The following is a 14,757-nucleotide window of genomic DNA, read 5'->3' as shown; positions in this document are numbered from 1 at the left end:
GGGTATCTTTATTTGTGTTATCTGTTTATGTGTCTCCACCACTGGAATATAAGCTTCACAGGGACACACTAGTCTTGTCTGGTTCATGACTGGGTCTCTAGCTTATCCCCCAACCTTAACCTCCTCTGCTTCTGTAACAAACAACCTGTCCACAGTGCTCAATGGGAAGGGTGTGCACAAGAGATCAAGAGGCAGTTTCACACGCTCTGCTCCTGAAAACCATCCTGTGAGCAACAGGCCACTGTGGCCCTAGGCTTGGGGCAGGCCTGGAGGTGGGCAGAGGGGGAACTTCAGAGTCCCTCCAGTACCAAATGAACCCATATCCAAGAAAGAGAAGACCGCTGAAGGTGGAAAGAGGAGCAACACTAAAGGTCTCTCCCGAAGCTGGGGACCCTGAAGGCACCATGAGGCTAAAGCCAACAGAGCTCCCTGTCCTCCTCTGTCCAAAGAAAGCAATGAACAGGTCACGGGCCTCTCCTCCCAGGGCCTCGGACTCAGGAATGTCACCACTGGGCTTCCCAGTGCTTTTCCCTGCCACCTGACCCAGCTCCCGGATGCAGAGACCCCCGGTGCCCAGGAATGGGTGTTCTCTGACTCTTGTCCCCTCACACAAGAGCCCTTGCCTAGGAAGCCCACGTGTGCCTGGGGGACACGGAGGGAGCACGCAGGAGGCCATCAGAACACTTGAGTTGTGCTCTCTGCTCCCTGCCAGTCCTCCCCTGAGAGTGGCAGCAGGGCCGTGTGCGAGGAAATGAGCCTCTCCACAGGGCGAATTAAACCATCTTCTATTACTGACCTCAAGGCCCATTAAGGAGGAAGACGATGAAGGGGCTGTTGCTAATGAGTACCGCAGCCTCAAGTGGTGGGGAAGTGAGAAAAGAAAACTGGCTCCCTAAGGAAACACTAATGGGTGGACGGGGCAAACCGCCTACCCCTGAGGATCTGGGAGTGACGCCTGCTCCCTGGGGCTCTCTCCCTTCCTCCGCGGCCCTGACTCCTGATGCCAGGCAAGTACACGGGACAGAAAGCCCCGCTCCCTCATCTCTGTCATGTATTCCATCTGACTAGGAAGGTTTAATGACTAGACCAAGAGGGGCAGGAGGAGGAGAGGCAGGAGCTGCACCCTGGTAGCCCAGGAGCAGGGGTCTTCCTTGTGGGTGGAGGGTGTCTGGAGACCTGGCAGGGAGTGAGAGCAACGCCACGCCATGGCCTCAGGATCCCCTTCTAAGGACTCAATACGGGGAGAGGCAGATGCTGTCTTCACCCAAGCCACCGTGATCCCATGCCTTCTCCCCACCCTCCTCGCCACTCCCATCTGCCACCTAACAGCACACACCATGGGAATTCCGATTTCGTTGGTGTTGATGTACATGTCTGGGCAGATGACCGAGCGGGCTGCGTAGTCTACACGCTTCCCCATCATGTGCTTTCGGAACAAACCATCCTTCTTCTCCAGGATCTTTATGGGGGAAAAGTCCACAGAAATCATTAAAAAAATTTAGAAATCAAGACTTAAAAATATTAAGTTGTTAGAAAATATATGTTGCTATTTTTTAGTTGCTAAGTCATGTCCAACTCTTGTGACCTAAAGGACTGTAGCCCACCAGCCTCCTCTGTCCATGGGATTCTCCAGCCAAGAATTCTGGAGTGGGTTGCCATTTTCTCCTCCAGGAGATCTTTCCAACCCAAGGGTTGAACCCTCATCTCCTGCATTAGCATGTGGGTTCTTTACCATTGAGCCACCAGGGAAGCTCTACAACATATATATGCCATATTTAATTGTGGGCACAACTTAGCGACTGAGCACGAGCATGAAAGATGACACTTCTATTATTCACAAGCCTGTATAATGGTAACGGGTTGGCGAAAAAGGATGGATAAACCCAAACTTTTTGGCCAACCCAATACTATGCACATCTTTATTATGTTTGGGTTTTTTGGTCTGCAATTTTAGTTTCATTCATTCTTCAGTTAGGACCATCTTTTATTAATATCTTCTTTTACTCCTCTTTCAATTATTTTATACAGTTGAAATAAATCTTTCATATTTTCACTAAAAAATAACAAAATAAAAAGTAAACCAAAACTACGGTAGTGCCAATTGGTTAAAATAAAACAGTCACTGTCAAGGGAAAAAAACAAGTATGGTTACTGTTTTCTTCCTTAAGACAAACACGTTTATTATTTAACCCCTTCGGCTAGCAATGGGGATCCAACTGCTCACCTGTCTAATGCCGGGGTACTTTTCCATCATTAATTTGTCCATCTCGCTATCAAACACAATATTAACGTGGCTCTGAAGGCGAATCCAAATGTTGTAAAGTTTGTCTGTGAGGGACTGGCCTGGAAGCTGACTCAAAAAGGATCGGTCCATAGCCATCCAAGAGTCTTTTTCCTGCCAAGACACAACCAAGAAAAACGGGCGTGATGAAAAGCCCTCAAGGTCAGGCCTGGTTCCACTTTTCTTTTTCACTTGAGCTCTGACAAATGATGAACTCTGAAGTTGGCCTTTATGTCTTTTGAACTTGACAGATTTGTGGCCCAAGTGCTCATAAATTGATCTTGTCCGTGTGCATCGACAACGTATGAGGCGGTAAGCTGCCCTAGAGCACCACCTATTGACCGACTGTCTGGCCACCTGGACTGGCCCTCTTGGGCTGGGTAGGTATGACACAGGAGAGAGACAAATGGTCCCTCGACCCAGTGGGTCAGAAGAGAGAAGAAACCCGTCAGCGCTGATGGAAGGGGGATCCAGTAAGTGAGAATGTCATGGAAACCACTGGTGATAAAGTGGGCCTGTCCTCAATCCTGAGGAACAGAAGACTTCTCAGTTATAGGGAAGACAGGTGTGGTTTCTATTCTGGCTGAAGGAGCCTCCCAGGGTCCCCTGTATGATGACAGCACCCCTGTCAGACTAACTCACTTCTGAAGGCATCAGCTGACAAGTAGGGCCACGCGCCTACTTGTGAAATGGGTGAGACCAGTCTCACTGGCGCATCCTCAGTGCCTGGAATGGCGCATGCCTATTCACACCCAGGCATTCATGATTCATGAGAGGGCCGCCGTGGAGCAAGTATGGGAAGAAAGAACTCTTGCTATTGATCAGATGGAAAAGAGGGCACTTTGACTTCAGGCAGTAGTGACCTCAAGAATCTGAGAGGATGCTGCTCATTTCTGCTGAGATTTAGCTTTTTTCTTGGACAAAGGCTACCCTACTTTCAAGAGACATCAACATGAAATCTTTAGCTCTGGTCACTGGACGTGGCAATCCTATGGCCATCTCTTTGAAAGTAGACCAGGACCTGCAGATGGCAGATATCTCTAATATTGAGCATTTTTTTTTTAAAGCACATTTACACAGGCAGATCAGAAAACTCAAGCAAAACCAAAGAAACCCAAGCAAAAAGGCTGAGTAACCCAAGCATGGGTGTCCCCGACAGACTGTGGCGCCACCTGGTGACGGGCCGGTCCCACCCAGGGAAGAGAGCCTGGGAGCCTCTCTGGTCTACTCAAGGCTGAGACAGTCCTTCCTATTTGCATTTAGAAAGAATCTTAAAGCTGAGAAGGATGTCACCAATCTCAACAAACTTCCTGAGTGCCTGACTCATCTTTATACCCACTGTAGACCTAGCACACTAAAAGGGATTCAGGAAACGTTTGCTGAAACAGGAAAATGGAATTCAGCTCCAACATTTATTGGGGAGAAAATTAAGCCCCAAATCTGACACCAAATCTGACACTCCTATTGCGGGAAACTCTTCCAAATGCCAACACTGCCTTCCTGACCCTGATGCTAGAGATCTTCAAGAGCCAAAATCAGAGCTAGGTGGCATGGGTCTCTGGTACCAGAGCCCAGTAGGGACAGGTTTAGAGCCTGAGGACCACAGACTGTTCTTTCTAGAACTGCCAGTGACAACAGGTAGCCCAGACCACAACCACGGATAAAACCTCCCCACAGATCACTCATTTTATTGTGGAGATAAGAACAAGAAACCAAAACAACTCAATCAAGGTCACTGGGCATGGTCACTGCGGTCATGCTCAGACCCACACTTTCCCCCAGACATTGCCCAGTCCTCCCAAACCCATGGCTCACACACAACCATGCAGGATTGCCAACCGGTATCTCCCAGGACCCATAGCATTCCCATAGCATTCTGCACCCACAGCGTAGGAAGCTAGAACTAAGGCATCAGCTCCTGACCTCTTCTGTGGTGGGTGCTGCCACCTCACTTGGCAGCTCCTGTTCTTGGGCCATCAGTGCCAGAAGCTTTCGGATCAGAACCACGTCCTTCATGACAGCCTGCAAGTTCACCGTCTGCCCGTTGGTGAACATCTGGTCCCCAAGGCGGTTGACAGGGCGATACCTGCAGGAGGACATGTGGAATCAGTGCACACTTCCCTCAGCCGCTTACCCATCCCTATTCACACGCCCCAATCTCCAAAAGAAACCCACATTCCTCCTGCACTCAGGAAAAATGAAGAGGAAAATAGTCCCACCACCTGCCACCTGGGAGTGGAACTGCTGCTCTATTTTTCAGCACCTTTGACCCTTCCTTTCTCTCCCAGAGGTCATTATTCAATTATTCCATAAACCTTTTTCAGGTGAAATAAAGCCAGTGAAAGGGTATTACCTTGAGGGTGGTACCACCAAGAAATCCAGAAAGAACATACTGGGGTTGAACCTGGACTCCATGCCAACATCTTCCAGTCCCAAAAAAAGGTAATTCAGAAAGAACCCTGTGTTTGAAATAAATCAAAAGATCATTTAAACCTATACATTAAGAGCATGGAAGGGTGACCACAAAAATTTTTACAAAAAACCCAGAATATAGGACAATAGGGAGAGTAAGATCACATGTGTCTTCATAAAAACTAATGAAGGAATTGCCTGGCGGTCCAGTGGTTAAGACTCTGCACTTCCACTGCAAGGGGTGCAGGTTCCATCCCTGGTCAGGGAACCAAAATCCCACATGCCGCATGGTGCAGTGAAAAAAATAGACAAATAAAAATGCAATATTAAAAAACAATAATGAAAATAAATAAGCAAATAAAATACATTAAAAAAATAAGGTGAGTTACACTGCGCCTTCAAGACACATGTCAAACTGTACTAAGCAATGCCCACCCACAGCTATCATTTAATGATAAGGCTCAGTTATAGTAATCATCAAGTTCATGGTTCAAGGAATAAAGACATTTCCCACACTATAAATATCAATGACAAGGTACCCTGAAGCCTGCCCCAAATCTATGGTTCCGTTTCAGGAGAGAGCTACAAGAATCACAATTTTGAAACCATAAAAAAGCAGGGTAAAGGAGTCCAGGGAGTCAATGGGCTGTTTCTTCAGCCTGGCACAGCACCTTCATTTTTCCAAAGAGCTATGAGATGTTCTTGAGCACTGGAGGGTGTCAGGTATCCTCGTTTTCCCAACTGAGCTTCCTCAATTCCTGGAGTGGAAGAGGGTAAGCGAGCACAGTAAGTCAATTAGAGACACTCTTTCCGTAATGGGATTTAGCAATTCCTTTCCCCACTCCTCCAAGCCTGCAATCTGACCAAAAAATCAATCTCTACAGACTTCCCTAGTGGTCCAGTGGCTAAGGCCCCACACTCCCAATACAGAGGGCCTGGGTTTGATCCTGGGTTGGAGAACAAGATCCCACATGCTTCAACTAAGATCTGAGGCAGCCAAAGAAACAAATTAAAATAAATACTTTTTTTTTTTTTAAGTCAATCTCTAGGACAACCTACTCTCTGCTGTGGATTCCCCCCCCTCCCCTTAATCTAATTTCTAAAGTAATGAAAACCAAACAACTATTGTATGAAACCTAAAAGGTAGAGCCAAAGGGGAAAAAAAAAATCACCCACAATTATATCATGTTATCACCATGACCACTTACATATTCTTTTCTGGTCCTTTGGTTTATAAAGTGTTAGGTGCAGATTTACTCTGTACCACTTTGCTCATTTAGTGTCATCTTATGAGCATTTCTGCATGTTGCCCTATAGCTTGTATCTCACCATCATTTTTATTTTATTTATCTATCCGGCTGTATCGGGTCACTCAGTGGCGGCACACAGGATCCTCCGTTGCAGTGCGCAGGCTTACTTGCTTTATGGCACATGGGATCTTAGTGCCCCCAGCAGGGATTGAACCCACATCCCCTGCACTGCGAGGCAGACTCTTAACCACTGGACCACCATGGAAGTCCCTCGCCATCATTTTTAATTGCAGCATGATATTCCTGAGAGGACGTTTTATAAGTGACTTAACCACGTTCTAATAGTTGGACATCTGAGCTGACCTCAATTTATTTTTATTTTAAGTCACACTGTGATAAATAGCTTTATGCACATGGCTTTTACCAGAAAGGTTCACAGCAGGAGAATTATGGATAAATGAAGATGAACATTTTTATGGGTGAATGTATATTCAGTTTCTTCTTACAACTATCATGCTGGTGATAAGTAGATGGATCTTGATTTCTCAGATTAACCAAGATCACTCTGGGATACTCTTTAATCAGCCACTCCCAGAGTAAGTCACATTCAGTAGGTGTGGCCCCAAGCATTTAGATGATTAAGAAAGTGAGTAATGTGACCTCTAGGTTCAAAACTATCAACTTCAGCCTTTGTATAGTGGTGAGTATCCCCTCCCGTCAAAACTATCAACCTCTTTTGGAACACATTCATCAAAATTATACACTGCTTGGGAATTTCCTGCCAGTCTAGTGATTAGGACTCAGTGCTCTCACTGCCGAGTGCCTGGCTTTGACTCCTGGGTCAGGGAACTAAGATCCCACAAGCCTTGTGGCTCTCAGCACCCCACCTCTCCCCACAAAATCACTCAATATTTTTTTAATGCACTTATCAGGGTAGAAACTGTGTCTTGTCTGTGTTCCTAACAATTAACAGCATCTAAGGGGTCACTAAGAGTTGGACAGGACTGAGCGACTTCACTTTCACTTTTCACTTTCACGCTTTGGAGAAGGAAATAGCAACCCACTCCAGTGTTCTTGCCTGGAGAATCCCAGGGACGGGGGAGCCTGGCGGGCTGCCGTCTCTGGGGTCGCACAGAGTTGGATACGACTAAAGTGACTTAGCAGCAGCAGCAAGACCCAGCAGATACTAAGTTTTCACTGGCTTAGATACACATGTTCAAAATACTATAAGATAATTTATATTAAAAAAAAAAAACCCCACTCTTCTGCTTTTTTCTATATTTGTAAAACCCAGCTTCATTCACCTCTAATTCTCTACTTGGTTTCTTTACCAACTGTAGAAGATACATCATGGAAAGTTTTTAGAGAAATTTGTAACTTAGAAAACAATTAATAAGATGTACCATAATTTATTTAATTAGTCTCTACTAACAGGCATTTAAGATATTTCCAATTCAAAACTACTTAATACTGTGGGCATGCATAATTCTTAGGATAAGATTATAAAAGCGGAATAGTTAGGTCAAGAGTGAACACATTTAAAATTTTGATTCCTATAAAAGCAAAACATTTCAACCAGTTAATGCAGTTGAAGGAAGTGAGGGGAATGCAATGGAGAAAGGCTCTGACCTTTGGGGATAAGCCAGATATAGAAAGTTATGGGTGTTCAGTGGGGAGAAAAGACCTCATTAACCTAAAGGACAATTTTGTGGGCATTTCTGGAAACTTCTTTCTCACTAATCTGCCTTGATGAACTGAGGAAGATGAGCGGCATCTGGTAGCTCTCTTCAGCTCCTGACTCAGAGTCGCTAGTGCAGGAAGTGGCCCCAGCCCAGTTTAACCCCTATTAAGGCAGATGGAGGTCATTCACTCACTGGGTTTGAGTCAGAAGAGACTTGCAGAATGCCACCTCCTCACATGGACTGCACCCTTCCTAACCAGGCCCTTTTTGAGCCTGCAAAAATGCTATTTGCCTCAGGGACTTCCCTGGTGGTCCAGTGGCTAAGACTCTGTGCTCCCAATGCAGGGTGCCCGGGTTCCATCCCTAGTCAGGGAACTAGATCCCACATGCCACAGCCAAGAGTTTGCACGCCACAACTAAGACCTGGCACAGCCAAATAAATGAATAAAAATGAATATTGAGACAAAAATACCATCCAGTGACCTTGTTTAAAAAAAAAAAATGAAATCTGCTTCAATAGGATTTCAGAACAGCTGCAACATGTATTTAGTTTAGCTCCAAGAGCTCCTGTATGAAAGAAAAAAAAAGTTGGGAAGTCAAACAATGGGGAAGATTGGCTCATGGTGGGCGAAGCACCTCGGCTGTAAGAGGTCTCACTTGAAAATGCTAGCAGGCATAATGGGGCTTGAATAGCACACTGGTCATGTGTGAATTTCACAAGCTAACAGCACTCCTCGTGAGATCAGGAGTATGTGGGGACCACTGAGCCACAGGCCCAACTGCATGGCCCATTAGATACCAGGGACGTGGCCAGATCGTTTGTCCAAATGCTCACCTGCCTCTGCATCACCTCTCCCTGGAGTAATTGAGCTGCCTCACCCGCAGCCTTCCCTGAGAATGGAGGCCACAAGGTCAGGTCCCCAGCTTGGCACTGGGCTCAGCCACAGGATGTTCCTGGGCATAAGGCTGAGCGCCCAACAAGTAAACGCCTGCTAAATACGACCAATCCAATCCGAAAACCATCCAAGACCACTGCTGACTTGTTTCTGATGCACAGGATTTTGGTTGGCACCATCATATTCTCATAGTTGCAGTGACAATTACTCCAAAGAATTGGTCTGGCAAAGGCACTTAAAGGCTGCCTGTTAGATATTTGCCCCAAATAGTCATCCTCTAGAATCCTGACCACCTTTCTTCTCAATCTATGAATATTCCCTAAAGTGCCCTGAAGTCTAGAGTAGCAGTTTCCAACCTTAAAAATTGTTTTCAGGGCTATGTATAGTTACTATACATAACAGTTACTATATGTATATGTATAGTTACTATACATACTATACATAACTATACATAACAGATGATGCTTTTTCTGCCCTGGCACACTGACTGCATTATAATAAAAAATGAATGGCCAATATCCACAAAGCATATTCAACACAGCAGGCACTGGGCTCAATATTTCAAATGGAAAATCTTATTTAATATAAGTATAGTGCAGGAAAACCCATCCTTGTGCCTGTTAATGGTTAAGCATTAAACAGACTTTCTAAATGCAGTGTAGTATCCTGGACTGGATCCTGGAACAACATAAGGAGGACATTACTGGATAAACTGGGCTTCCCAATGGCTCAGAAGGTAAAGAATCCACCTGCCAATGCAGGTTACAGTCCATGGGGTCACAAAGAGTCAGACATGACTTAGTAACCAAGCACACACTGGATAAACTGGTGACATTCAAATAAAGTTTGCATGTCAGTTAACAGTAGTATACCAATGTTAATTTCTTAGTTTTGATAAACACGCCATGGTGATCTAAGATGTTTCATCAGGGCAAACTGAGTAAAAAGTACATACGAATTTCTGCAGCATGTCTGCAATTCTTCTACACATCTAAAAATTAGTCTAAAATAGAAGATTTATTTTAAAGTAATAAACAAGTTTGCTATACTATGGTCTAAATGTTTATATGTTCTCAAGATTCATGTGTTGAAAGGGCTTCCCTGGTGGATCAGTGGTAAAGAATACACCTGCCAATGCAGGAGATCCAATAGACTTGGGTTCGATCCCTGGGTCAGTAAGATTCCCTGGGAAAGGGCATGGCAACCCACTCCAGTATTCTTGCCTGGAGAATCCCATGGACAGAGGAGCCTGAGCCTGGTAAGCTACAGTCCATGGGGTCGAAAAGAGTCGGGCACAGCTGAGGCGACTTGGCATGCACGCAGGCACAAGTTGTCCAAAACAGATGATGCTTTTTCTGCCCTGGCACACTGACTGCATTATAATAAAAAATGAATGGCCAATATCCACAAAGCATATTCAACATAGCAGGCACTGGGCTCAACATTTCAAATGGAAAATCTTATTTAATCTTCACTACTTCAGAAGAAAAACCAGAAAGCATTGTTCAGTTCAGTTCAGTCGCTCAGTCGTCTCCGACTCTTTGCAACCCCATGAACTGCGCTATGCCAGGCCTCCCTGTCCATCACCAACTCCCTGAGTTTCCTCAAACTCATGTACATCGAGTTGGTGATGCCATCCAGCCATCTCATCCTCTGTCGTCCCCTTCCACTGTTTCCCCATCTATTTCCCATGAAGTGATGGGACCAGATGCCATGATCTTAGTTTTCTGAATGTTGAGCTTTAAGCCAAGTTTTTCACTCTCCTCTTTCACTTTCATCAAGAGGCTCTTTAGTTCCTCTTCACTTTCTGCCAAAAGGGTGGTGTCATCTGCATATCTGAGGTTATTGATATTTCTCCCGGCAATCTTGATTCCAGCTTGTGCTTCTTCCAGCCCCACGTTTCTCATGATGTACTCCGCATATAAGTTAAATAAGCAGGGTGACAATATACAGCCTTGACGTACTCCTTTTCCTATTTGGAACCAGTCTGTTGTTCCATGTCGTTATAACTGTTGCTTTCTGACCTGTATATAGGTTTCTCAAGAGGCAGGTCAGGTGGTCTGGTATTCCCATCTCTTTCAGAATTTTCCACAGTTTATTGTGATCTACACAGTCAAAGGCTTTGAAGGCAGAGGAACCCGAGATCAAACTGCCAACATCCACTGGATCATCGAAAAAGCAAGAGTTCCAGAAAAACATCTATTTCTACTTTATTGACTATGCCAAAGCCTTTGACTGTATGGATCACAATAAACTGTGGAAAGCATTGTTCAACAAACTTAAAACTACAAAAATGAAAAAGCAGGAGTACTAAGTCTCTCAAATTTCTTCCCAGGTACCCCTAAGAGCAGGGCAGAGCCGAGTGGGAGACACTCTATTCCAGGGATCTGAGAGGACAGCTAGAGCAGCCTGCAGGAGGCGCTAATGTTCTTTAGATGCTCACAGTTTTTCTTTAAAATTCACCTACATTTTTTATTTTTAAATATATATATTTTTTGTTTCGGCTGTGCTAGGTCTTTGTTGTGGTGCACGGGCTTTATAGTTGTGGCCTGTGGGCTGAGCTGTCCCAAGGCATGCGGGATCTTATCTCCTGGACCCGGAATGGAACCAGCGTCCTCCGCATTGGAAGGTAGATTCTTAACCACTGGACCACCGAGGAAAATGTCCCTCACCTACATTTTAGTCCAAAATATATCCACACTTGTTTGACAACAAAATGGTTTGAACTATTTATCAAGTAATAACTTCTTCCTCAGAAATCTTTCAGAATACTGACCACCTGTGGCAAGAGGTGCCTCGTTCAGGCGGTGGGGCACTGCCTCGCACGTGCACCAGTGGCAAGGACTGAGCACGCACCAGGATGCCCGCCGGTCTAAGACCCCAGACACCCACCATCTGCTGGCCCACCACAGACACGCAGCCAAGAAGCATGTGGTACAGAGGACCAGGGATCCCCAAGTCGTGGCGCGCGTCTGATGGTCACACGTGAAAAGCACACGGAGGGCCTCCCAGGACCTGCTTACCCTGGGCTTCAGTGCCCTTCTGGTCAGCTCCCCTGTGCACCATGGCCGGATACGTGATGGTCAGTTTGCTATTGTGCTCCTTCCGGACCACTGATCGCCCAGTTCTAGACATGAGGACAGTTGTGAGGAGAGAGAGGAAAAAACCCAACAATGTAAAATCTAAGATACGGTACAAATGAACATATCTAGGAAACAAAAACAAACTCACAGATTTAGAGAAGAGACCTGTGGTTGCCAAGGGAGAGGGCAGGTAGGTGAGGGAAGAACTGGGAATTTGGGATTAGCAGATGCAAACTATTATGTATAGGATGGATAAACAACACAGAGAATGATATTCAATATCCTACAGTAAACCATAATGAAAAAATATGAAAAAGAATACATATAGATATATATAGCCAATAACTTTGCTATATAGCAGAAATTAACATGATAGAGTAAATCAACTATACACCCATAAAATAAAATAAAAAAAAATTAGAGGGAAGTGCCTAGGACTCACTTGCAGTGGGGACATCTCTTAGCAGTCATATGTACCTTCCAGAAGACAGAGATGAGTTTGCTCCTGCTCTCACAGACATTTTTCACCTGTTAAAATAAGTCAAAAAACCTGAGTGCCATCCTGAAGAGATCTAGTAGGTATACATTTTGTAGTTTTCACTTATTATTGAAAAATCAGAGGAAGCCACCCCATTTCTTAAAATTCTCCACAAAACCCTAACATAACCAAACACTGCCAATCACTAAGTGACTTCTTTAAGTTTCTTCATTCATAATAGGGGAAACTTACCAAGCTGTTACTAAGATGAAGAGATCATGAGGGCACTGGTAAGCTTGGAAGATAGCAAGGATGAATAAATTTAAATAATTTAATAAAATAAATAATTAAATTATTTAATTAAATTAAATAATTTAATTTTAAGTTAAACCTGAGACAGCAGTTGCTATCTGCCCTGGATGAACCTCAGGGCTCTGAGGCAAGGCACATCCACAGTTAAGCAAAACTAGTGGTTTGGAGCTAGTTCTGCAAATGAGACCTAGCTTGGGGGCTTTTGTACCCCACCGTGGGGCCCCAACCCAGACCACTTAAGTCATAATCTTTGGTGTGAAACCTGGGCATTAGGTGAAGCAGATCTCAAGATTAGCCCTGCAGGTTGATTACCTACACCATTCACTGGCTGAACAAATTAACACTTACACAGATGCTATGGGGGAATGGGGAGGCAGTGGTCACTTAGCACTGGAGAGAGAAACAAGAACAGGACATGGGCCTCATTCTCCAAGTGAGACGTAAGCCAGAACCTCACTGACACTGTACCCAAAGCACCTAATTTCTTCTAAACTTCTCCTCAGTTCTATAGGCAGGCATCAAAGATGAGGAAAGAGTGGCTTGGGGACAGTTATATGACCTTCACAAGAGGCAGAGCTGGGATTCAAAACTGACCCAGGTCTGCTTTGGGAAGCCAAAAAAAAGTGTTTTTGACTCTTTGCAACCCTATGGACTATAGCCTGCCAGGCTTCTCTGTCCATGGGATTCTCCTGGCAAGAATACTGGAGTGGGTTGCCATTTCCTGCTCCAGGGGATCTTTCTGACCCAAGGATCAAACCTGGGTCTCCTGCATGGCAGGGGGATTCTTTATCATCTGAGCCAAGGGATAAGTCAAAGACAGTACAGAGGGAACTGTGATAATTATGCTAAAAACCAAGTGTTCAGGGAACAGAAAGATGGGATAACTCACTTGTGCACCCTGGGATCCCGGGAGGTTGTTCTGCAGGATTTTGACTGTATATTGTTCTAGCTCTTCCTGAATTTCACAGGCAGTAGGATCAGCATTTTCTTCCAGAAACTGAAAAACAAGAGAAAAACCATGTGATCAAAATAAAGCATGTGCATGACAAGCAGTACCAGGGGCAGCCCCTCCAAGGGAGGGGAAAGCTTTATCTGAGGGGAGAGAAAGGAGAAACCTTAGGGCTGCTGTGGTGCCTTTTCAAAACAGTTTGGCCACGTTGCTGGTTTAAAAAAAAATCAAAACTGAGAATGTCCTGGGACTTCCCTGGTGGTCCTGTGGCTAAGACTCCAAGTTCCCAATGCAGGGGGCCCAGGTTAGATCCCTGGTCAGGGAACTAGATCCCACATACCACAACCAAGAGTCCACATGTCACAATGAAGACTGAAGCTCCCACCTGCCACACCAAAGACCCAGCATGACCAAATGAATAAACAAATATATATAAATGAGACTATTCAGCTTCCAATGGTAGCTGGGCTAGATTATTAAGGCTATTCCAATCTAGTGGGCTAGATTATTAAGGCTTCCCTGGTGGCTCAGAGAGTAAAGAATCTGCCTGCAATGCTGGAGACCTGGGTGCAATCCCTAGGTTGGGAAGATCCCCTGGAGGAGGGCATTGCAACCCACTCCAGTATTCTTGCCTGGAGAATCCCGATGGACAGAGCAGTCTGGCAGGCTATAGTCCATGGGGTCACAAAGAGTCAGACATGACTGAGTGACTAAGCACAGCACAGCACACAGATTATTAAGACCAAATGAAAAAGTAAAAAAAAAAACAAAAAAACAGGATAAAATATTTTTTAAAAAGTAAAGTTCCGAAGAGTTGTCAGAACTGTGAGGGATAATCAGGCCATAATGAAGGGAAAATGGGGATCCAGGTCAAAGAGCCCAGGGGCCAAGGCTGCTCTGAGCAGGGCTGCCACATCGCCCAGCACTGGGGCAGCCTTCAGCGTAGCCATGTCCCTCCAGGGAAGATGCTGACAGAGTTGGGATGCTCCCTGGAGCTGTACAACATGCCAGCATGGCCTCGGAAACATTTTACAATCCAGTAATTTTGAACTTTTCATTCTGAGGGTCTTAAATGATGAATGGGGACAGAAATCAAAGCCTAGAGTTAGTGAAAGGACAGGAATCAAACAAGGTATCTTCCTGCCACATCCCACAAACAGAAATCTGGGAACCTGAAGGACTGTGTCCTTGGGAACTAGATGAGCCCTGGAACAGAACACCTGGATTCCCACGGCCTGCAGTCCAGGGAGCCTTCAGCCTTGACTATGGACTCTGATGGTCCCAGGTCACCAAGCACAGGGCAGAAGCAGTAAGAAGTCTCTCTGGGGAAAGGGGGCAGCATCCTAGACCTCAAATTATTCCTGCAAAGAATTTGCTAAGTACAGTGTTGTTGCCTAGTTGCTAAATTGTGTGAG

The 14,757-nt window shown here is 45.2% G+C and overlaps 1 protein-coding gene across 1 annotated transcript in view; it reads right to left on the bottom strand.

Moving 5' to 3' along the window:
• The window catches only part of POLR1A (RNA polymerase I subunit A), an 84,375-nt gene that overhangs the window by 59,661 nt on the left and 9,957 nt on the right, over window positions 1-14,757 (bottom strand). Inside the window, exons 4-11 of the mRNA XM_055540305.1 lie at window positions 13,283-13,390; window positions 12,046-12,131; window positions 11,544-11,647; window positions 5,365-5,451; window positions 4,635-4,740; window positions 4,205-4,367; window positions 2,225-2,395; window positions 1,337-1,459 (exon numbers count right to left, since the gene is read on the bottom strand). Coding sequence (XP_055396280.1) covers window positions 1,337-1,459; window positions 2,225-2,395; window positions 4,205-4,367; window positions 4,635-4,740; window positions 5,365-5,451; window positions 11,544-11,647; window positions 12,046-12,131; window positions 13,283-13,390 — 948 coding nt within the window. The remainder of the gene's footprint in view (window positions 1-1,336; window positions 1,460-2,224; window positions 2,396-4,204; window positions 4,368-4,634; window positions 4,741-5,364; window positions 5,452-11,543; window positions 11,648-12,045; window positions 12,132-13,282; window positions 13,391-14,757) is intronic.

Source organism: Bubalus kerabau, chromosome 11, assembly GCF_029407905.1.
Source record: "Bubalus kerabau isolate K-KA32 ecotype Philippines breed swamp buffalo chromosome 11, PCC_UOA_SB_1v2, whole genome shotgun sequence".
Taxonomy (NCBI): domain Eukaryota; kingdom Metazoa; phylum Chordata; class Mammalia; order Artiodactyla; family Bovidae; genus Bubalus; species Bubalus kerabau.
This window is presented reverse-complemented; position numbering and strand designations above follow the sequence as displayed.